The sequence below is a fragment of the Neomonachus schauinslandi genome, chromosome 9 (genome assembly GCF_002201575.2).
Source record: "Neomonachus schauinslandi chromosome 9, ASM220157v2, whole genome shotgun sequence".
NCBI classification, from domain to species: Eukaryota; Metazoa; Chordata; class Mammalia; order Carnivora; family Phocidae; genus Neomonachus; species Neomonachus schauinslandi.
Genome location: NC_058411.1, coordinates 97,732,784 through 97,758,374, shown reverse-complemented (window position 1 = coordinate 97,758,374; position 25,591 = coordinate 97,732,784). Strand labels below are relative to the sequence as shown.

General features: G+C 35.7%; 1 protein-coding gene across 2 annotated transcripts in view; it reads left to right on the top strand.

Moving 5' to 3' along the window:
- Positions 1-25,591, top strand: part of ADAM10 (ADAM metallopeptidase domain 10) — a 135,257-nt gene that overhangs the window by 33,088 nt on the left and 76,578 nt on the right. Inside the window, exons 2-3 of one of the 2 annotated variants that reach the window (XM_021694055.2) lie at positions 3,757-3,907; positions 24,402-24,520. In XM_021694055.2, coding sequence (XP_021549730.1) covers positions 3,757-3,907; positions 24,402-24,520 — 270 coding nt within the window. The remainder of the gene's footprint in view (positions 1-3,756; positions 3,908-24,401; positions 24,521-25,591) is intronic. The other variant, XM_044918316.1, reaches the window with a different exon arrangement.

Below are 25,591 nucleotides of genomic sequence, written 5' to 3'. Positions count from 1 at the left end.
GTCTTGAGAAAATTTCCATCTGCAGTGATATGGGAGGGAACCTAGATGCAGGCCAACTGACTCTCTGAGTTGAGGAGATGAAACTGAGAGTCAAGGGGGACCAAAGCAACTAGAGTTCACAGACAGAATATCAGAATGAAGAGTGCTGCATAGAAAGAGAATCCCTGAGATCTGCAAAGGGTTCCCCTAGTGTTTGGCGGAGTATTGATCAGTAAATACATGTGAAGAAACTACCTAAGGCCAGGGAAAGAAACAGTGCCCTGTGTTCACATAGAGCAGGAAATAGTGCCTGTTCTCACTGGCTAGACTGAAAAAACTCATAATTTGTGAAGCAGTGGGGTAGACTACTCAGATAGGTCTTGCTTCAGTAGTGGGGAATAATTAACCCTACACTGAGCACTGTTCCATACCCCCCTAACAAATCATAAACGCAAGACCCAAAAGGATCAGACTGTTTCCACGTAACTATACTTTCTCCTATAACAAAGTCTGAGAATATTTATAAAAATACAAAAAAGCTTAGCACCCAACAAAGTGAAATTTGCAATGTCCGGCATCCATTTGGTGAAAGATTATATTAGAAGGCATGCACTGAAGCAGGAAAACAGCAATCCATAATGAGAGGAATAAGCAATTAATTGGAATCAACCTGTAAATGACACAGGTATTAGAATTAACAGACAAGAACATTAAAAGAGTATTATAATTCTATTTCATATATTTAAAAAGTTAAGTATAGACATAGAAAATATAAAACACAAATCTAACTTCTAGAGATGAAAACTATACTGTTTTCAGTGGAAGATGCAGTGGATGGCATTAACAACAGATTAGATATTGCAGAATATTAGTGAACTAGAAGATACAGCAGTAGAAACAATTTAAAATGAAAAGAGAAGAAAGAATTTTTAATGAATATGAAAAACCAGCAGTTAACTGTGGGAAAAGTTTGAGTGTTCTGATACACTTGTAATTCAAGTCCTGGGGAAGGATGGAGAGAGTTAAAAAAAAAAAAATTGAAGAAATAATGGTTGAAAAACTGTCCACCCACAGATCCAAGAAGTTCACTGAAATAAAGCTCAAGAAATATGAAGAAACACATGGTAATCAAATTGCTCAGAGCCAGTGATAAAGAGGAAAATCTTAAAAGCAAACTAGGGAGGGAAAAGATACATTATATTCAGAGGAGCAAAGATAAGGATGACAGATTTCTTCTCAGAAGGAATACAAGTGAAAAGATGGTGGACTAACATTTTTAAAGTATTTAAAGAAAAAAAAATACAAACCTGAAAGCCTGGAATGCCCAGTGAAAATATCTTTCAAAAATGAAGACAAAATAAAGACCTTCAGACATATAAAAGCTGGAAGAGTTTTTCATCAGCAGAAGAAATGTTAGAGGAAATCATCCAGAAGGAAAATGATACCAGATAGAAATATGGATTCACATAAAGAAATAAAGAACCCTGGAAATATTAATTAGAGAAGATTTTTTTCTTGTTATTTAAACCTCATTAAAAGATAATTGTTTCAACGAAAACAATAACAATATATTGTGAGCTTTATAAGATATATATATATATATATGTAAAATATACAATGGCAATAATCTCTAAAGGCCAGCAGGAGAGAAATGGAAGTATATTAATGTCAGGTTCTTATACCTGAAGTGGTATAATATCATTTAAAGGTAGGCTGGGATAAGTTAATGATATATACTATAAGCCTTAAAGCAACTACTGAAATAACCAAATAGGATTTTGCTGATAATCCAATGAAGAGATAATAATGGAATCATAAAAAATAATTAGTTCAGGGGTGCCTGGGTGGCTCAGTCAGTTAAGTGTCTGCCTTCGGCTCAGGTCATGATCTCAGGGTCCTGGGATGAGCCCCGTTATCAGGCCCCCGGCTCAGTGGGGAGTCTGCTTCTCCCTCTGTCACTCCCCTCACTCGTGCTCTCTCTCTCTCTCAAATAAATAATAAAATAAAAATCTGAAAAACACCACCACCACCACCACCACCAAATGGGTTAAAAAGTAAAAGGATGGGGAAAGATACACTATGCTAGCTCCCAAAAGAGAGGGTAATGGCCATATTAATATCAAAGTAAATTTTAGGACATAGAATATTACAAAGAATAAAGAAGATCATTTGATAATGATAAAGGATTATTTAAACCAAAAGGCATGATAGTCATTAACATTTATGCATGTAATAACAGCTTCAAAAATCAATGAAGCAAACAACTGCAAGGAGAAATAGAAAAAAATTACAGTCATAGAGCTTTCAATACCCCTGTCTTGATAATAGGTAGATAGAAAATCAATAAGGATATTGAAGACTTGAACAACCTCGGTAACCAACTTGATCTGGTTGACATTTATAGAATACTCAATAAGAGCAGAGATTGACATTTCTAGAACATTCATTGTTAACAGCAGAATACACATTCTTTTTCAAGTGTCCATGAAATATTTGCAAAGAGAGATCATATTCTGGGTTATAAAATAAGTGTCTGATAGATTAGAAGTAACAGACTTCTAATAGGACATGGATCAAAAAGGAAATTAGAAAGTATGTTGAATAGAATGAAAATGGTAACACAACGTAACAGAATCTATGGGATGCTGCTAATGCTGTATTAAGGGGATATTTATAGCACTAAACATCTGGATTAGAGAAGAAGTGAAGTCTTAAATCATTGGCATTACTTTATGAAACAAACAAGAAAGAACAGTCTCAAAGTAAGCAGAAAAGAAATAATGAAGATCAAAGTGAAAATCAACAAATAGAAAACAAAATGAGGGAAAATGAAAGGAAATAAAAGGTTTTTTTTTTTTTTTAAGAAGATCAATAAAATCAATAAATTTCTAGCCATCCTGATCAGGAATGAAAAAGACAAGCTGTAGATTACCAATATCAGGAATGAGAGAGATGACATCACTGAAGATTCAAAAGTTATAAAAAAATATAAGGGCATATTATGAATAAATTTATTTCTATAACTTTAACAATTTAGGCAAAATGGACAAATTCTTACCGCTCACTTAAGAAGTATATAACCTGAATAGCTCTTTTTCCATATATGAAATTGAAATTATAGTTAAATTCCTTTTCACAAAAAGAATTCTAGGCCAAGATGGCTTTACTGGTGAACTCTACCAAACATTTAAGGAGGAACTAATAACCAATTCTATATAAAAGTGTCCAGAAAATTTAAAAAGGGGTATACTTTTTCAATTTCTCTTTTACTCTAATATCAAACCTTGGCAAAGATAGTACAAAAAAAGAAGACTATAGACCAATGTCTCTCATGACTGTAAAAGATAATACACTGTGACCAGGTAGGGTTTATTCAGTAATGCAGAGTTGGTTTAATATTAGAAAATCAGTCAATTTAATTCATCATAATAAACTAAAAAGAAAAAATCCATATAATCAACTTACTAGGTGCAGAAAGAGCAGGTGACAAAAGTCAGCATCTGTTCCTGGTAGTTTTTATCAACAGAGTATTAATAGAAAACTTACCCTGATAAAAGACATCAAAGACAAACCTATGACTAACATTCAAACTTTTGTGTGTGGGTGAAATTCCCATTACAATAAGTTTTTTAAAAAAAGTATGTGAAAGTAAAATACTAACATTAGTGAGACAGTTGTTTCATATGTATTTGTAGATACTTGAATAATCATGGAATCATATTAGAACTAGAATGGACCATCAAGATGATACTAATTCAAACTGTTTATTTTTTATAGGTCAGTATGGAAATCCTTTAAATAAATACATTAGACATTATGAAGGATTATCTTATGATCCGGATTCATTACACCAAAAACACCAGCGTGCCAAAAGAGCAATTTCACATGAGGACCAGTTTTTACGTCTAAATTTCCATGCCCATGGAAGGTGAGTAAATTTCTTGCTGAGTCTGAAGTTTTCCTATATTTAGTCTAAGTTAAAAGAAGAAATTTTATACCATTAATTTTCCTTCTCTAAAGGAAAGGTCCCCATTTGGAAATTCAGCCTATGCTAGAATTTGGTATATATGCAAAAAAATGTTTTCTTTTAAAAAGGATTACCCTTTTTATATTAAGGAAACAGTCAAACTTAAATGTTTTTAAATTTATGAATCCAGTCCTCTGTTGTATTATTAGAGGATTTTTAAAAAAGATTTATTGGGCACCTGGGTGGCTCAATTGGTTGGGCGACTGCCTTCAGCTCAGGTCGTGATCCTGGAGTCCCGGGATCGAGTCCCACGTTGGGCTCCCTGCTCAGCGGGGTGTCTGCTTCTCCCTCTCCTGCTCCCCCGTCTTGTTCTCTCTCTCTCTCTCACTCTCTCTCTCAAATAAATAAAGAAAATCTTAAAAAAAAAAAAAAAAGATTTATTTATTTATTTATTTTTAAAGATTTTCTTTATTTATTTGACAGAGAGAGACACAGCGAGAGAGGGAACACAAGCAGGGGGAGTGGGAGAGGGAGAAGCAGGCTTCTGCCGAGCAGGGAGCCCGATGCGGGGTTCGATCCCAGGACCCTGGGATCATGACCTGAGCTGAAGGCAGACGCTTAACGACTGAGCCACCCAGGTGCCCCTATTTATTTATTTTAGGGAGAGAGAGATTGAGAGAACACAGCAGGAGGAGCAGAGGGAGAGGGAGATAGAATCTCAAGCCGACTCTGCGCTGAGCACAGAGTGGGACGTAGGGCTTGATCTCCTGACCCTGAGATCATGACCTCAGCTGAAACCAAGAGTTGGATGCTCAACGACGGCACCACCTAGGTGCCCCTAAAGAAGATTCTTTTTTATAATTTCCCACTACTTTTTATATGATTTATGGGGTCGATATATCTGTCTTAGGGGGCCAACAGTGAAGGTAGCTGGTTTTATGTCATTAAGTCATTTTATTTCTCATTAACTTATTTATTTATTTAGAGAGTGCACAGGAGTTTGGTGGGGCAGAGGGAGAGGGAGAAACTGAATCTTAAACAGGCTTCACGCCCAGTGTGGAGCCCAACATGGGGCTTGATTTCAGGACCCTGAAATCATGACCTGAGTCGACATCAAGAGTTGGATGCTTAAGTGACTGAGCCACCCAGGCGCCCCTAACTCAATTTTTTATCAATTCTCAAATGAGTTTGAAGACAGATTAGCTACTGTATGCTCATTTCTCAGAATTGTTAAGGGAAAAAGAACAGGGACCCAAGGGAGAAAGGTAAAAATCACATTTATTTAGTGCCTGGGGTATCCCAGGTGCATAGATGCTTTATATGCATTTTCTTATTTTAGTCTTCTCAAAACCCAAACAAGGTAAATATCTTTTTATATCCAAGAAAACTAAGGCTCAGAGAAGTTAAATGATTTCTTTAAAGTTACACAGCATAGATTTGAGCCAGACCTGGCTCGCTTAAACCCCATATTTTTTTTTCTTTCTGTGGGTTAGGGACACTTAGATACAAAATCTTGGGAGTATTCTACAAAATCTTGGGAGTATTCTTTGTTAGACTCTGCCTTGCTTGCTGTAATTAGTAAATCTATTCCTTTTGTGCTTTTCCTACTGCTGTAACCCTGATTTATTTAGCTCCTAATAGGTTTCCCAGCTTCCACTCCATTTATCATTAAAGCTATCCTGTGGACTTCTACAAGATGACTCTTCCTTAAATGCTTCCTTTTTCATGTCAGCTTATTGCTCTAAAGTCTTCAATTAATGATTGTAAGCCAGATTTCTTAACTTAGCTTTCAAGATTCTCTCTAAATTAATTCTAGTCTATTTTTCTAAGCTTTATTCTGTTTCCCAACATTAAGTGTCTTTTTCATCCGGAATGATCTAATTGCTGAATATACCATGAACAGCTTGTTTTCTGTGTCATTTATCTTAAATCTTGATTATCTTTTAATGTACTGTTGAAGTTCTTCTTTAAAGATTTATTTACACCTTTCTTGGAGCCTTTAAATAGGTGAAATGTACCATTGGCATTTGATTCATTCTGTCTTCCTTTTCATGTGTGTATTTCATATTTATTTTTCTAGAACTGTATTTTTTGTTCCTCACAGGAAGGCATCCTGGCTACTATTTAGTAATGTTTATTATTTGTACTTATGCTTAAGTACAGATGTACAGATGCTTAAGAAAGATATTAAGGGATGAAAAATCAGATAATAAATGCTATGAAGCTTAAAGTGTTTTATGCATGGAAATAAATGGATTACTTAAATTAACTTATTTTCCATATTAAAAAGTAATCATCATTGTAGAAAAAAAATACTTATAAGTTATAAAATCTCTTACTTTGATATAAAGGAGGTAAAAAGATTCATTTTAGGGTCTGTTTGATTTTCTGGATAAAAATTTTAGTGGCAGCAATTCATATAAATTTCTATGAACCTTATCTTCAGATATTTTTAAATTACCCATTCTTTATTAGTACCATGAAATAATAAGCAATCATTAAGCCTTCCTAAGGTTTTAGTGACCACCTCAAAATAAGTTCAATACTATATTCCAAGTATAGTGTAACTACCAGAAGGAAAAGTTGAGATTCTGGCTGCCTTTGGTTTGGATACCACATTTCTATTATATGATAGATTTTTATCTGTCACGTGATTCATATCGCACTTGTGGCAAAACTAAATTCCTAGGCTCCCCCGTCTTCTTTTGGTGTATTTATGTGTGTGAGTGAGAGTGAGCATATGTGAGTGTGCATGCTGTTGTTTATTAATCCAAAAACTTATTTATTGACTGCTAGTTAAAGGTGACTTAGTTTAGGCTGTGGGTGGTAGAAACAAATCAAACATAGATCTAATAGGGGCAGGAAGATGTGTGTTAGTCATTTTATAAGAGGAAAATGTGATATGGTGCTTTATAGGTAAAATATTATAGATATTCAGATGATGGAGAACTTATTCTTACTTATTTCTCTCAACAAAGGACCTGGAGCCAGGAAATTTCATGCGGTGTGTAAGTGATCATCTTAGGTACTTTTAACAGAAATCTGTTTAATCAACTATATATACACACACTGCAATCTCTAGAATAGATCCAAATTGAGGTATTGTACTTTATTGTCTCAGTGGTTATACTTGTATATTCATGCTGTCTCAGAATTTGTGCCCTGGGCACCTGGGTGGCTCAGTTGTTAAGCATCTGCCTTCAGCTCACGTGGTCCTGGGATCGAGCCCCGCATCAGTCTCCCTGCTCCAGGGGGAGCCTGCTTCTCCCTCTTCCTCTGCTTACCACTCCCTCTGCTTGTGCTCTCTCTCTCTGTCAAATAAATTAATAAAGTCTTAAAAAAAAAAAAAGCACTTGTGCCCCAATGTGTGCTGTCCTTGTGCATTGTGGCTAGACTTGTTATCTATTTTTCATCTTTTAAAAAATAATCAAGTAGAGTTTATTTCTCCTGATTGTATCGTAAGGCTTAATCCCCTAGAATCAGATCTCACTATATTTTAATAAAGTACAGAACATAATAAATACTGTGCAGTTAACTTAGAAAAAGGGAAAATACTTGAAAAGATATTTATTTTGTTTAGTTGGACATTTATGACTTGCATTTCTGAATATTAGCACAGTCTCTGGGTGTGTGTGTGTGTGTATGTGTGTGTGTGTATTAAAGTCATTCTTTGTGCTCTTTGTTTTATGTTTAAGTATATGAGCAAATTTCTTTCCAACTGGCTTCCAAGTTTCCTAAATAAGAAAGGGTGTATCACATCCCAAGTTTACAGATATTAATGTTAAATGAAGAAATGTTGAGATTCTTTAAGCCCACAGTCCATTCTTAAGAATTCCATGAAAAACCATTGCTCTTGAAATAAAGTTTGAAGTTGTTTGAAAATAAAAGTCATGTGAGGCAGTGCTACAGGAAAGATTGTTAAGGAGAGATAAGTATTTTGTAACATACTTCAGTAATATTCATTAGGATATTAAAATATTTTGATAATAGGTGCTAGGTTAAAAGATACTCTTAGTTTTGCTGAGAAATTAGAAATCAGTTTTCTTGATTTCAGAAATTGCTTCCCTTGGATAAGTTCTGATAAATGGGATGCCTAAGTGAGCATTGCTTCTTTAAGCTCACTTAGCAATATGTATATCAATTATAGCATTTAGTACATTTTATTATAACTTTGTTAACATGCATATGTCTTTTGTTCCCTGCAAACTTGAAGGGCAAATCTAAGTTGTATTTACCTTTTTTATATAGATGGTGGTCATTTAAGTTATTTGAATGAGTGAATGAATGAATGAAGCATTATGAAGGGAACACAACATTTATAAGCATAAAGTTCTGACAAGGGGAGGTATATAATTAATACTTTTGTTTAGGTCTGGCCCTTACCAGAGAGTTTAATCAGAAAAAGTAAAGTATCAGTTGCTTATTGCATCTTTAATTTGATGGATATTAAAATACACTAAAATATTAAGAAATAGATTTTCAGCTTAAATATTGCACAGTCTGGAATATCTCACCCTTTTTAGCGATTGTTCCTAATCAGTAAGTAGCAGGCAGATTTATTGTATTGTGGGGTGCAGGATTTTTAAAATACTTGTGGAAAATTTGTTCTTTATCAGTCCTCTTGTTCATGTGAAAGTGTGTGATGTGCCAGGGACTGTCCGTTGTTATTCCCTTCCCTTATTCTACTTTGATACTAGTAAAAGACATGTTTTATCCTACAGTCCCTGGCTTTATGGTCTTGTGTTTTAGGCTTGTACATTACCAGTGCACTGCAGTTTCATTAGGAATTTTGCTAGTGTGACTTTCATAAAATGTAAATTTTATATTGTTCAAGTCTGAGTTTTATATAATGTGCTGAAATATTACGATAGTCCTAGATTGGAATAGATGAAAATTTAGAATAAATAAGTATTCTTGGACTTATCCAAGAGTATTAGTATAGCCTGAGAAGAATGGCAAGCTTGTTTAGTAGTGATTTTTAGTATAGCTCACAGTGAGATTCTGATGTTGTATATGTATTTTTTTTTAAAGATTTTATTTATTTATTTGAGAGAGAGAATGAGACAGAGAGAGAGAGCACATGAAAGGGGGGAGGGTCAGAGGGAGAAGCAGACTCCCTGCTGAGCAGGGAGCCCGATGCGGGACTCGATCCTGGGACTCCAGGATCATGACCTGAGCCGAAGGCAGTCGCTTAACCAACTGAGCCACCCAGGCGCCCTGTATATGTATTTTTAATTTATGCCTTTTGTTGCAACCATCATTGAAGAGAAGCACGAGGGATCATTCCACTATTCCTTTTTCCTAATAGAACTTCTGTAAATTTTCTGAAATACTTCTTCATAGTGGTATTTAAGAAAAATAAGTAGAAAGAATATCTGAGAACTCTGAAATAATATAGTTTATCTTTTTGGTAGGAAGTATGCATATACTGTTATATTAGATTCTGTTTTTTCTTGTTGTGTATATATGTATTTTTGAACCTTTTCCTTCTTACCTTGTTTTCCAAATTATGGACAGTCGTCTTTATTTTCTAGTCTTCTCACCACTTGTCTAACTTTACAGGCTTTTATAGATTTGATGGTTCACATCTACCAACTTTTCATTTGAGTGGAAAGCCACTTAATAAAGAAACTTGTGATTTTATAGGAAGGATAATAAGTGTATTGAAACAGTCATAAACTAGGTAGAGAAAGGGAGTACAGTGGTAATTCAGAGACGGAGTTCTCTACTAACTTCACATGTGTTATCTAGAGATTTCTTATGAGCCTCAGTTTCCTCAGTAAAACCTTGAATTTTGGACACGATAATTTTTAGGCCCCTTCCTGCTTTAAAATTCTATAAAATATATTAATAACACTCAAGTAACTAAATTTACAAAAGTCAAAACATTGTGTAGTCAGTAATAGACTATTTTTTCTGCCTCTGTGTTTAATTAGTTGCATACATAATAAATCAAAAAAATTGTTTCTAATACATGATTTGTGTATAGTATAGAAAGATACCAGGTTTTTTTTCTTAAGTTCCAGATAATGTTTTGGAGAACTTATACATTTCTTTTTTCTTATTTGACAAGATAATTCTTCCTAATGCCTTTTTTTTTTTTTTAAAGATTTTATTTATTTATTTGAGAGAGAGAATGAGAGACAGAGAGCACGAGAGGGAAGGGGATCAGAGGGAGAAGCAGACCCCCCGCTGAGCGGGGAGCCCGATGCGGGACTCGATCCCGGGACTCTAGGATCATGACCTGAGCTGAAGGCAGTCGCTTAACCAACTGAGCCACCCAGGCGCCCGTCTTCCTAATGCCTTTTAATAGTATGCTTACAAACTTTTCAAAACAAATGGTCAGACATTTGATTTGACATTTTCTTTTGCAGTTTAGAACTTAAGTTTTCCCTACTGCTCATATACGAGGGTATCAAGAAGGTGGCCCAAGGAATTTGTAAAAGACATAAATATTCCCTTTAATGGATCCTGACTGGATTTGGGTTAGTCTGGAAGTATCTTGGTTTTATCTTTGTCATACCATGAGTGAGGTAGCAGAAAGCTAGGACACTTTTAACTCTGTGGAAAAACCAGCACACTTTGAGAAGCAGAGGTAAGAATCCAGGGAGCCCAAACAGATGCCAGCTCGTAAAGAACAACAAGAGAATAAATTTGAATTATATAAAAATATTGTTATGCATGAGGAAAAACAAAATTTTGAAAAATACTGACTTGGCACTGAAATCTTTCCCAGCAAAATTTGAGCAGGTTGGAGCAAAAATTTATAAAGAAAAAGGGTATTTATTTAGTACCTACTTTATGTGAGATACAGTACTCTTTAGCATATATTATTAAGCTATATGTCACACTGCTTTTTGTGTCAGACGTGGATTTCCTAGGAGGTGATATTCTTTATTCTTGCCTGTTTTCTCTTTACACAGAAATTAAAAGCCTAACAATTTTTTTTAAAGCTAACAAATATGTTAAAAGTCTGAAGAGACACTGGCTATTTGAATTACTTCTTGAATCATAAGGAAAAACCAGAGCTGAGTTGGATTCATGTTAATTTTGTATTTAAGAAGCTAAGTTGAGAGCTGATGATTGCTCTGAGTTTAGCTTCTTAGATATGATTTCAGTTGAAATACCGTTTTTATTTTACATGTTTTTAAGCACTAAGCTAGGCTTTATGTGGAAGAGATGGAATGAGTGTTAAAAAAAAAACAACCCCCCCCCCCCAAAACCTGAGCTTCCTCCTGCTCAGGGGAGGAAAAGGGAATGGAAGTGTAAGAGTATAAAAAGTACCTTTCTGGGGTGCCAGGCATGCAATTCTTAATCTCAGGGTTGTAACTTCAAGCCCCATATTGGGCATGGAGCCTACTTAAAATAAAATAAAAATAAAATAAAAATAAAAATTCTGCCAAAAAAGTGTTTTTCTGACTGTTTTTAACTCTTTTGATACCTCATCACCTCTAAAGTTCATCAAAAACAGGCTTTTGAGGGGCACCTCGGTGGCTCAGTCATTAAGCATCTGCCTTCAGCTCAGGTCATGATCCCAGGTCCTGGGATTGAGCCCCGCATTGGCCTCCCTGCTCCGCGGGAAGCCTGCTTCTCCCTGTCCCACTCCCCCTGCTTGTGTTCCCTCTCTGGCTATGTCTCTCTCTGTCAAATAAATAAATAAGATCTTGAAACAAACAAACAAACAAACCAAAAAAACAAACCAGGCTTTTGATGTCAGAGTTTCTAAAGTTGTTGATCTAGACAGTAAATGTCAGAAATTACGTGTATTTTAGTAGTAGAAAAGCCCATCATTCATTTTCCTCAATTGTAAATTATATTTCATACTAAAATATTGCATGTGCAGTTGGGTCTTTTATGAGATAAGTTCTCCAACTTAGATTTAATTTGGATTCATAGCCATCCTTTTTTTTTTTTTTTCTTTTCTGTTATTCAATTGATTAAGCCCTATGTAAGTTGTGCTGTTTCTTAAAAGTGTAGCAAGGGTTTTATATAACTAAAAGTTATTTAAATGCTTATCCTATTTCATTATACTTGAAAATCCTTTTATATAACTGTTGAGTGGGTATGTTTAGTTTATTGGTTTTATGCTTGTTAGGATTGTTTTATTAAGCATCAGTGAAGTCTTGTATAGTTGTATGCTACTTTAAAACTGGTAACTATTTAAAAATTCTTTGGTAATCACATATATAGTTTCTTTTTGAAAAGCTGAATATTGAGATTCCTCACTTGGTTGTATCATAAAACTTTCTAACTTCTTTTTTAACTTCTTAAAAGTCTTTGCTTCTTTGGGTTGACTTTTTTTGGGGGGGGAGGGTTAATAAATATTTTTCATACTTACACATAGGGATAAAATCAGGCTGTTAATTTGTGTATGTCTCTGAAATCTTTTAACTACTTCAAACTAGTTCTAAAACAGTCTGTATGGGAAGAATAATGCTGAATCAACAAATCAAATATAAACCGAAAGTCTAGCGTTAGAATCTTAGATATGTTGTTATGGGACATATAGTTGTGTAATGTAGCAGTATTTTTTTTTTTTTTTAAACCCTAAACCACAGATTCATTTGAATGGATTTTAATCTCTGGATTGAATGAAAAATACATTGTGCATTTCTTTTTGTTTAAATTTATTTGAGCTACAAGAGATGTTTCTGTAGTTTTAATATGCTGTAATTTACTGAGTCCGCTTTCATATTTTAAGCACCTAATGTATTCCAGGCACTTTAGTAGTCACTAGTAATAGACTAACTGAACAGACAGGTCCTTGCTGGTGAGGAGTTCATGGATTCATGAGAAAGGCAGGTGTTGGATTAGGAATAACAGCTGTGATAAATATTAAGAAAGGAATGTTCAGAAGATTGCTATGGGAGCATTGGGGATGCCATCTTGTCTGGAGGTTAGGGAAGGCCACTCTTAGGAGATGGCATTTAAACTGATCCTGGAAGGATGACAGAAGAGGAGGTGGTTAGCCAAAGAAGGGAGTGAAATGTGTTCTAGACAGAGGAAACGGCATGTGCAAAGATACTAAGATGAGAAGTGGCGTGTTTATGGAATTGAAGGGATTTCGGTATATGAGGGATCTTAAAATGTGAAGGAGTATGGTTCCAAATGAGGCTGTAGATGTAAGTAAGAGCCAGATCTTTGAGAGTTTATGTAAGTAAGTCATGGTAATGATTTTTTACTTAGCCTTGGAAGGTTTTTTTTTTTTTTTAAAGATTTTTATTTATTTATTTGACAGAGACACAGCGAGAGAGGGAACACAAGCAGGGAGGTGGGAGAGGGAGAAGCAGGCTTCCCACTGAGCAGGGAGCCTGGTGAGGGGCTTGATGCAGGGCTCGATGTGGGGCACGATCCCAGGACCCTGGGATCATGACCTGTGCCGAAGGCAGACACTTAACCAACTGAGCCACCCAGGCGCCCCTGCCTTGGAAGGTTTTTAATGATAAGTGACTGTATAAGTTTTAAAAAGTTCAGTCTGGCTGTAAATGAAGAACAGTTTGGAAGGGAGTTAAACTAAATGCATTGAGACTGTTGCACTAGTCCTCATGGGAGATGGTAGCCTGGATTAAGTTGGTATTAGAGGTGATGAAGGAGAGTGAGTAGATTTAAGATATTTTATTTATTTATTTATTTTTTAAGATTTTATTTATTTATTTGAGAGAGAGAATGAGAGACAGAGAGCATGAGAGGGAGGAGGGTCAGAGGGAGAAGCAGACTCCCTGCTGAGCAGGGAGCCCGAAGTGGGGCTTGATCCCGGGACTCCAGGATCATGACCTGAGCCGAAGGCAGTCACTTAACCAACTGAGCCACCCAGGCGCCCCGATTTAAGATATTTTAAAGTAGAATTTATTGGACTTGGTTGATACGTAGTTAGGTATAAAAGAAGGAGTTATAAGAGGACTGTTTTCTGGTTTGAGCAACTGAGTGGCTACTGGGTCCACTTATTTAGATAAGGAATATTGGAACAGCTATAAATTTGAGGAGAAATCGTTAAGTTCAGTTTTGGACATGTTCTGTGAAATTCATGAGGAGGGCCTAGGAGAGAACTCTGCTAAATGCCAACAATTTAAGGTTGGTGGGGGGGAAGCAAAGCCTGATGAGTGGTAAGAAAAGCAGAAAACGTGAGAGTGTGGTATCCTAGAAGCCAAGGGAAACAATGTTTCAAGGAGGGGAACAGTGAGTTGCTGCTTCTTGCTTTTGTTATGCTGAACATTAGCAATATTTCTAATCTATGTTATTTACCCTTTGAGTTTCTCTAGTTTTGATGATCTTGCTGGATATAATTGCACAGGGTAGTCCAGATTTGGATACTTAATAGTCACATATAAATAGGGTAACAAGATAACTTTTTTTTGGTGTGAATTTCTAATGATTCATGAAAATAGCCAATATGTTTTTAGGCATTTTGGTTACAAGCGCCTATTGGCCAATATCTTTGACTAACCATCTCTACTAATTCTGTGGTGATTGATTACAAGGACACTAGTTATCTTTTTAGCATAGCATGGCTAATTTTTACTTAAATGTTTGAAGCACAGGGGTGCCTGGGTGGCTCAGTCGTTAAGCGTCTGCCTTCGGCTCAGGTCATGGTTCCAGGGTCCTGGGATCGAGCCCCACATCAGGCTTCCTGCTTGGCGGGAAGCCTGCTTCTCCCTCTCCCACTCCCCCTGCTTGTGTTCCCTCTCTCACTGTGTCTCTGTCAAATAAAGAAATAAAATCTTAAAAAAAAAAGTATGATGCACAAACACATTAATTAATTTAATTGTTAATTTGTATGCATTTCTGAAATCTTAAATTATAATCACTTTGTATTAGTTAAGTTCCAAAACTGTCATTTCTGGGAGAATAATGCTGAAGCAGCAAACTATGTATGAACACAAAGTCTAGCATATCAAGAATCTTAGAAATGGTGGTGTGGGACAAATAGTTGTGTTATGAGCAGTATTCATTGTTTTTTTGTTTTTGTTTTTGGTCCATGGTAAAACTGTTTGGACCATGTACGTGACTCCCAAAGTCTTCTAACATTTCAGTTTTACAAATAGCTTCTTCCCACTTGTCAAACTGAGTGAGCCTTTCACATTCTAAATCTTGAGAGACTTTAGAGATCACTTTGTCCAATGTAATATTGGATGATGTTTTTGAGACATGGTCATTCAGCTTCACTTCTATGTGTTTCAAGTCCCCAAATAGGAAATTTTACCTGTGCTTTCTGTGAACATTTAAGAATCTGCTGTATTGAAACCTTTGCTATCATATGCTGTTTTTTTCTTTTTAGTAACTATAAAGTGATAAGATGAAGGTGGTATCTTTTTTTTTAAGATTGATTGATTTATTAGAGCATGCACAAGTTCAGCGGGGAGGGGCAGAAGGAGATGGAGATAGACAATGTCAAGCAGACTCCCTGCTGAGCGTGGAGCCCAGTCCCACAATCCTGAGATCATGACCTGAGCCGAAATCAAGAGTCAGAGGCTCTACTCACTGAACCACCGAGGCGCCCCGATGGTGGTATCTTCTTCCTAAGTTCTTGTCATTTAATCATCCAGTATGGATGATTAATACTAGTTATTACTAGTATAATAGTATATAACTAGATAATACTAGTTATTAGTATTAAGTGTAGAGTAGAAATTCTTATCATTGTGTTCTTTTTCTTCTGGAAGTTGGCAGGCAAATCAAAAAGCTGTCAAATGTTTTGCTGTAGCAGAGCAGCAGTACCTCTTCTTCATCAGAAACTTTATCTTAAGTGGGAGGGAGACTTAGGATAAGAACTGAGTATAGTACTCACCCATGGGGAAGAAAACGTGATATACTTGAAGCCACAGTTGGATGGGTGGAGCCTGGGAGTAGAGCTTGGAGGAGGGGTTTGGATCCTCAGGCCTCTCTGGACCTGGATAGTTAAAAGGGGAACGAAAATGTGGATAGGAGTGGAATAATTGAGGAGCATAGGGAAGAGATAATGATAGGTTTTATCTTTAAAAAAAGAGAGATCTGAGGGGCGCCTGGGTGGGACAGTTGGTTGAGCCTCCAACTCTTGGTTTTGGCTCAGGTTGTGATCTTGGGGTTGTGAGATCAAGCCCTGCATTGGGCTCTGTGCTAAGTGAGGAGTCCGCTTGGGATTCTCTTTTCCTTTCCCTCTGCCCCTCCTACTTGTGTGCGCACGCTCTCTCAAATAAATAAATCTTAAAAAAAGAGAGAGAGAGAGATCTGAAATATTGAGATTGAATGCAGAGGGGCAAATTCCCTTCTTCACGTTGCCCCAAAAAGGGAATAGGGAATATTGTAGTTTGAAGGGATATGGTCATAGAGATGTTTTAGAGTGTTTGCCACATGGAGAATAACCTGCTAGCTGCCCAGACAAGTCTTCATTAATTCAGCAAAGGTTTTGGAATCCCTTCTCTATTCTGTTCTCTTACCTTATCTTCTGCTCTTCTCCCCTATTTTTTATTTTTTTATTATTTTTTATTTTTTAAGATTTTTATTTATTCATGAGAGACAGAGAGAGAGAGAGGCAGAGGGAGAAGCAGGCTCCCAAGGAGCAGAGAGCCTGATGCGGGACTCGATCCCAGGACTCTGGGATCATGACCTGAGCCGAAGGCAGACGCTTAACCATCTGAGCCATCCAGGCGCCCCCCTATTTTTTAATTTGTTATTTATTGATTGATTTTGAGGTAAAATTGGTATATAACATTATATAAGTTTTAGGTGTACAACATTATGATTCGGTATTTGTATATACTAGAAGTAATCACCACCCTTAGTCTAGTTATTGTCCATCACCATACAGTTGATCCCTTTTACCCACCTCCCAACTCCCTTCTCTTCTGGTAACCACCAGTCTGTTCTCTGTATCTATGAGTTTGTTTTTGTTTTGTTTTATTTTTTAGATTCCACATGTAAGTGAAATCATATGGTATTTGTCTTTCTCTTACTTATTTCACTTAGCAAAATACCATCAAGTTTCATCCATGTTGTTACAGATGGCAAGATTTCCTTCTTTTTTATGGCTAAGTAGTATTCCATTGCATAAAGTAGTATTCCATTGCATAGATATACCACATCATCTTTATCTATTCATCCATCAGTGGACACTTGGATTGTTTCCATATCTTGGCTATTGTAAATACTTAAGTAAACATGGGGTGCATATATCTTTTTGAATTAATGTTTGAGAGTTTGGTTCCGATTCAAGCTCTGATTTTATTTGTGTGATCTAGGTCAAATCAGCCTTATCTGATCTGTGAAATTAATAAATTTAGGTGATTTTTACGATTTTGTATGTTTGATTTATATTAAATATTGAATAACTCTTAAATCCTATCATTGTTTTAGTGTTTTATAGAGGTATACCTTGGAGATATTGCAGGTTTGGTTCCGGACCACTGCAGTAAAGCAAATATTGCAATAAAGCAAGTCAAATGAACTTTTTGGTTTCCAAGTGCACAAAAAAGTTATGTTTATGCTATACTATAGTCTGTTCAATGTGCAATAGAATTGTATGTAAAAAAAAAATGTATATACCTTAATTTAAAAATACCTTGTTAAAAAATGCTAAATGCAGGGCGCCCGGGTGGCTCAGTCATTGGGCATCTGCCTTTGGCTCGGGTCATGATCCCAGGGTCCTGGGATTGAGTCCCACATCTGGCTCCCTGCTTGGCGGGGGTCCTGCTTCTCCCTCTCTCACTCCCCCTGCTTGTGTTCCTGCTCTCGCTATCTCTCTCTCTGTGTCAAATAAATAAATAAAATCTTAAAAAAAAATGCTAAATGCATCATCTGAGCATTTAGCAAGTTGTAATCACTAATCACAGATCACCATAACAAATATAATAATAATGAAAAAGTTAGAACTACTGTGAGAATTGCCAAAATGTGACACTGAGATAGGAAGTGAGCAAAAGCTGTTAGAAAAATAGCACCAGTAGACTTGTTGGATGCAGGGCTGCTACAGACCTTCAATTTGTAAAATAAAAAACCACCCTATTTGCAAAGCATAATAAAGTGAAGTATAATCAAATGAGGTTTGCCTGCGGGCTCCTGGCTGGCTTAGTCAGTTGGAGTATGGAGTATGGAGAGTCTTGATCTCGGGGTTGTAAGTTCAGGCCTCATGTTGAGTGTAGAGATAATAAAAAACAATGAGGTATGTCTATATTCAGTAGTTTTGTTTGCCAGTTGTTTAGTTAACATAGTTGCATAAAGTCAGAAGGTGTTTACAGAAACCTTTTTTTCCCCTCTCCAATAGATAAATCTGTTTATTCTCAAGTAATGTAAAATACATGTAATCTTGCGTTCTGTAATGATGCCATTATGGCAGATTCTTCCCCTTGGCTCTCCTTTTATGGGAAAGACTTAAACTAATGATCTGTTTGTCTTCTTACACAGGATAAAGTTACTCATTTTAGCTCAGGTTTTAGTTTTATTTTTATCTTCACTGAGGATTCTCACATACGTGTTTTTGCTTGTTTAAAGTAATTTACCTTGGGGACAATAGTTAAGCCTGGAACTAGGTCTTTCAAACTGTATAGCCCTAGAATTTCTGGGGTGGTTGCCTCAGGTACTGCCCAGTGGGGTGCCCGTGGGCGGACTGTGTCCTTTCCCCTTCTACCAACCCGTTCATTTTATCCTTTAAAAATACATATATTGGCTTTTAAAAGATCATTTGAAAAAAGGATTTTTCTGTTTCAAAAATTGTGCTAGTGGAAGTAAACTAGATATATGACTCATAGTAGTATGGTATTAAATGTTGGCAGCTTGTCTTAAAAAATAATTTGGATGGAGACTCAAGGATCTTTATTAAGAATAAAGTGAATGTTGGGGCACCTGGGTGGCTCAGTTGTTAAGCGTCTGCCTTCGGCTCAGGTCACGATCCCAGGGTCCTAGGATTGAGCCCCACATCGGGCTCCCTGCTCGGTGGGAAGCCTGCTTCTCCCTCTCCCACTCTCCCTGCTTGTGTTCGCTCTCTCGTTGTGTCTCTCTCTGTCAAATAAATAAAAAAATCTTTAAAAAATAAAAGAATAAAGTGAGTGTTAAGAGATAACATCTAGAGACATCAGGGATATCCTGTTAAGTAGTACAGTTTTATTTCTAGGAGTCATTGAGCCAGGTCTGCCATAGACCTGTTCCATTTAGACATGATAGACCTCTGTTTTTAATGACAGTCTTGGTCTTTGGGACTGGATTACACTGATGTACTTTTAAGCAAGGCTTTTGCTGTCAGGGTTCTTCCCTGTGTTACCAAGGTACTTAATTAGTTGAGGCTTTTGTTCTAATATGACTTCAGTTCAAGGGATGTACCCTTTATCGTTTTCTTCTGAGAATCAGAGCCATACTCTCATTAGCCAAAATAGCAACTGTATGGACAAAGGCAACTTCTTTTTACTCTGTATTTTTACTGTTCTAACTGTTGTAATATACAGGAAAGGTACTTATTTATATAAAGATGTAGAGGGTACGTGACGTTCCAGAAATTTTTATAGAGTCATATCCTAAACAAAATTAATTTTGTTGTTCTGCACCAAAGGTGGTTCAGGTACCTCTACTGTTTGTTTGGTTTAGATGTAGAGTGCTTTTCTAAAGCCTAGAAAGGAAAACCAGCTGTTACTACCATATGGTACAACTAGATCTTCAAAGCAGTGAAGCTAGAGAATTGGAATCTGTTTGGTATGTTTTTTCAAATTACTGTCATTTGTTAACTGATTTTGCCCTCCTATAATTTCACTCCATTCTTTACAGCTTTACTGTAGTGCCACTGAGGAAAACAAGAAAGAATTGCAGTAGAAATACTATAATCAAGATGAGAGACAAAATACTGTTGATCAGTAGAATCAATATAGTGGTTAAATCTAAGAGTAGAAAAGCATTCCAAGTGCAAGTAATGTTCTTTAACAGAGCATCTTCCATGCCAAAGAAAATCTAAAGTTTATCTTTGATGACAGTGTGGTATATAGTAATAATAATAATAATAATAATAATAAAATTAAACTTACTGAAAGAAACATTGTAAAAGGAGACAGAGGTTAGCCTTTTTCTTGAAAGTGGCTTAACCATTAATAAAGAAAATTTCTTATGGTGGTGTTATAAAATTTTTACTGAAAATTAAATAAGGTTATATTTTTATCTCTTTATTTGCATTTGTTCAGATTTTTAAAAGATGACTTGTTTGCGGAGACTGATAATATTATATTAAGACTACTACAGCACTCAGCGTGTATTAGCTTGACTTTTTTTTTTTTTTTAAAGATTTTATTTATTTATTTGACAGAGAGAGAGATAGCGAGAGCAGGAACACAAGCAGGGGGAGTGGGAGGGGGAGAAGCAGGCTTCCCGCCGAGCAGGGAGCCCGATGTGGGACTCGATCCCAGGACCCTGGGATCATGACCTGAGCCGAAGGCAGATGCTTAACGACTGAGCCACCCAGGCGCCCATGTATTAGCTTGACTTTTTAAATCATATGCTTGAGATGCATTTGTGTTATGGTAGACAGAGCAAGATGCAGCAACCAAATACTGGAGTTCTAGTCCTAATTCTAGTCTTGTGACTTTGAGTCATACCCTTTGATAAAAATATTCATCATACCTCCTTTGCAGTGTTACTCTGAGGATAATATGTAGTAACATAGGTAAAAATGCTGTGAAAATCATAAACCTATATACATTTGGGAAGAATGTTTTAATCTCATTATCATCACAATGTCACTATCTCAATTGGTTCTCTTGGAGCTTTTATCGCTAAGAAGGATATCTCTGGCCACACAATTTTTTTTATACTCCAGCTCTTTTGAATCATTTTTAAAATGATTCAATCCAGCTCTTTTGACTCCAGCTCTTTTGAATCATTTAAAAATGATACAATCATTTTTAAAATTTACTTATTTATTTTTATTATGGCAAAATAACATATGATTCATAGATTGTGACAGACTTGAATTCAATCTGGCTTCTTTCTACCATTTACCTGCCTTTCAGGCTCACTATCGTTCCATTCCCTCTTCTGTTGATACATGTTTTAGATGCAAATTAATGTTAATAAAAGCAGTGCATTTGGGGGGTATGATCTAAGTTTGATTTTTTGTTTTATTATCTATACTGCTACTTGATTGTGCATGGATAATTGAGAACTGATTTTATATATAGTTCAGTCCAATTTAAATCAGTACGGAGAATAATGTTTTGTACATGTGAGATGATTTTCTTATGCTGTCAGTATCAGGGTTGGAAGGGACCTACTTCAAGTGTTTTTAAATTCTTTCTGTTATAACTTCCCTCTAGGGTTCCTATGTGCTTAAACATTTTAAGTGATGTAAAACTATTTTTGTGGGGGTAGGGAGTGTAGGATAGATTACTGAGTTTAAATGTCTTTCTGAAGCTTATACTCCCCTTTTTTTGCATATAGAGTATACTCTTGCTTATAATGGTTATAGGGTATAACAGTTTTGCTGAATAATAAATCTTGGATGATAAATATACTAAGCCCTTGGACATTTAGTGTTTTAGTCTGTTTAGTGAAGATGCTCTTTTTCAGATAGTATTTGTACAGGTAGTTAAAAGTATATATAATGATAAGTTAATGATTTTTCAAAATATTGTGATCCTTTAAAAAATAATGTATTTATTTATACCTGCATATATGATCAAGAATTTCCTGTTAGTTAGCAAAAGAAATTTTATGAAAAGACGGGATGTGCAGTAAGAATTCAGGCAGGATTCCTGTTTGTTCAGGGTAGTCTATTTTTAACTTTGCGGAATTCCCGTTTAGAAGATATGTTTGACTTTTTGATTACTTCTGCCAGGAGATGGAAAACTTAAGGCCCTAAGGATCCTTTTCCTAGTCTAGAGTCCTTGTCACAGCACCTGGGATGCTTTAGGAGTTTTTTGGTGAGAGTTTTAGGCAAGTATAAAATGAATACAGCCTCAAAATAAAAGAGTGCCAAGATTGACATGAAGTTAAAAGGAAAATAGAAAATAGAAAAATTTGAAAAAGGGACACAACTTTCTGAAGCTAATGAGTATACCCTGTTGACCCTTATTTACTTGAAAAATGAGTTTTTTTCCTTTAAGATAAACTTTATTGAAGTATAATTTATATATTTTTTTAGTATATGTGCTGCTGAAGTGAGCACAAAGTATAATTTACATAAAATAATACACAGTTGGCCCTTGAACAATGTGGGAGTTAGGGGCACCAACCCCTTGATGCAGTCAAAAATCCACGTACAACTTTTGACTCCTCCAAAACTCAACTACTCCTGTTGGCTGGAGGCCTTATTGAATATATAAACAGTTGATGAACACATACTTTGTATGTCTTATGTATTATATACTGTATTCTTAAAGTAAGCTAGAGAAAAAATGTTACTAAGAAAACAGTACTGCACTGTATTTATGGGGAAAAAAATCCATGGGTAAGTGGACCCATGCACTTCCGATCTGTGTTGTTGAAAGGTCAACTGTACTCATTTCAAGTGTGTAGTATGAGTTAGGTTTTGACAAGTGTATATATTTGTGTAACTGCCATTCAAATCAAGATATAGAACATGTCCCTCATAGCAAAAAAGTTCCTTCATCCCCCTTTGCTCTTAGTCTCTCTTCACCCCAGGCAACCACCGATCTGCTTTCTGTCACTGTAGATAGGTTATTGCCTATTCTAGAATTACATATCTATGGAATTATACAATATATATATTCTTTTGTGTCTTCACAAAAGTACATATTTTTAGTAGTTTGACATTTTTTATTGCTGAGTAGTTTACCATTGTATGAATAAGCCACAGTCTTTTTATCTCTACTTGTTGATATTGACTGAAAAACTGATTTCCAGTTTTTGTATATTTTGAATGAAATTGCAATGGACATTTGTGTCCAATTTGTTTTTGTGGACTTACTTTTTATATTTTGATTTCTCTTGGGGTAGAATTGTGTGTCATAGGGTTTTTATATGTTTAACTTTAAAAAAACTGTCAGTTTTCCAAAGTGATTGCACCATTTTATACTCTACCAGCAATGTGTGACAGTTCAGTTACTCCAAATCCTACTAACATTTGGGGGTTGCTATTTGAACACTTAGGTTCAGATTCATTGAGGAGAAATTGTGCTGTGTGCAGACTTTTATGACAATTATAAAAGAGACTTGATCTACTTTTAAGAGTTTAGTAATGATAGCTAATTAGTTGCCATTTATTTTGCAGCTCCTCTGTGCCAGGTGCTGTGTTAATGACTTTACATGCGTTATAAGCTGTCATTCTTACAAGGGTTTTACAAGACAGAATGTATTGTCTTTATTTAACAGATCGGAATCCTGGGCTAGTAGATTTTAGGCATAAGATTTGATTCATAGTTTGATTCAAACCCTAGATTCTTTATTTAATTTCATCTCAATATTTTGGTCTTTCTCTTTCCTTTATAGAGGACTGTTGAGAATGAGTATGATTTCAGCTAATATCATGGTCTTTTGGCTTCTCTCTCGCTCTCTTTTTTTAAAAAATATTTTTATTTATTTTGACAGAGAGAGAGAGACAATGAGAGAGCAAACACAAGTAGGGGGAGTGGGAGAAACAGGCTTCCCATCGAGCAGGGACCCTGGGATCATGACCTGAGCTGAAGGCAGATGCTTAATGACTGAGCCACCCAGGTGCCCGGTCTTTGGCTTCTCAAATTGAGGATGGTCTAATGATAATTAGAAGAATTAGAAGCCATAGGGAAAACATACAGGAGTTGAAAGGGGATGTGTGTGTATGTATACGTAAAAGAACATGCATACTTGCTTTTCTGAAGGAGAGTCATTAATATAGATGCCACTTTTTAAATGTCTTGTTTAAGTTGTGAAAAGTAGGGGAAAATGGCAAAGCTGCAGAATTACTAAAGAGGGAAGACAGGTAGTGGTGAATAATAGTAATTGGGTCAAGAAGCTTGTTTTTATGTCCAAGCAACTTAGTTGCTGTTGGAATTAACTTGTTTTACCCCATATACGAATCAGCCTATCGGCATTTAATTTTTAATGTATCTTAGACAGTTACTGTTTAATTACATATAATTTAGATTTGTATTACAGCTACTAGGTTGAATTTTGGAGCGAAATTTTTTTTTTTTTTTTTTTTTTTTTTAAACATTTTTTTTTTTTTTAAAGATCCTATTTATTATTTGACAGAGAGAGAATGAGAGAGAGAGAGCCACGAGAGGGGGGAGTGTCAGAGGGAGAAGCAGACTCCCCGCCGAGCAGGGAGCCCGATGCGGGACTCGATCCCAGAACTCCGGGATCATGACCTGAGCCGAAGGCAGTTGCTCAACCGACTGAGCCACCCAGGCGCCCGGAGCGAAATTTTTATAAGAAAAATCTTGTAAAGTGTATTTCCAAGTAGACAAATGGTGTGAAACAGTTTATATTTTGCAGACTTTTTAATAAAAAAAAAGTTTAAAATTGGGATCCTTTTAATTTCGTTTTTTCCCTTTTCCACCCTGTTTTGCAGACATTTCAACCTACGAATGAAGAGGGATACATCCCTTTTCAGTGATGAATTTAAAGTAGAAACATCAAATGAAGTACTTGATTATGATACCTCTCATATTTACACTGGACATATTTATGGTAAGTTGAATCGTAGAAGAATTCCTTTCTTTAGTTTTTTTCTACACAAAGAAATGCATGTATTTTGAGCTATAGGCATATATTTCAGAGAGGTGGGAGAAATCCCGAGGAGATTTAAATATATCACGAAGGATAACAGTTTTTGAAGAATAAAGTAACCCTTGGACCTATCTCTATTTGTATATTTAATATTTGATTATACAGTGCCTGGCTTTTGAAAGATACGTAGTTTTGATTCTCTCAATACCTACAAACTGTTAATTTTTTTAAAAGTTTTTATGGGCCCAGCACGCTTCTGCTGCGTCACTCTGCTCCTTTTTAAAAAGTTTTTAATGACTAATTTTCTGATCTTTCAAGCAAAACATTACCTGTGTTTTATAAGAAGAGAGAAGAAACTTAAAGGGAAACTATAAAGATCATCTTAACAGCCAAAAATAATGTGACAAAGTCATTCATAAAAAAATCCTTTCAGGGCCTTCCTGCCTCAGAATCTATTTGCTGTGTTCACAATTCTAACAAATGTTCCCTTGCTACAACTGATTAAGAAGGTACTGGGGGGATGGGGAGCACACTTAACCCAAGAGAAAGTTACATTTGACAGTTTAGTAGTGTGGAAAGAACAGTCAATCTTCTGGAGGTACTAGAGAGGGTCAAAATATTGTTATAACTGTATTTAATAAATACTGAAGATGATTCTCAGTTATTAAGACAAAGTTAACTGAAAGTTAAATTTCATTTCTACACATTAGAGAGATTTCCACTCAAAATCATAACATTATGGAAAATTGTTTAAAAATGTTTCTAATTTTTTATTATGCCAGATAAATGAGGCATTAATAAATAAAAAGTCTTATGTACTCTTGTAGTTTTGTAAACAAAGGAAAGTGTTTTTCCGTCAGTCTAGGCTTTTAATATTGAACCATTATTCCTTTTTTTTTTTTTTAAAGTGGCAATTCAGTTGTGTAACTACCACCTCTTTTTTTTTTTTTTTTTTTTATTTTTTTTTTTTTTTTTTTTCTTAGACAGAGACAGAGAGAGCGAGAGCAGGAACACAAGCAGGGAGAGTGGGAG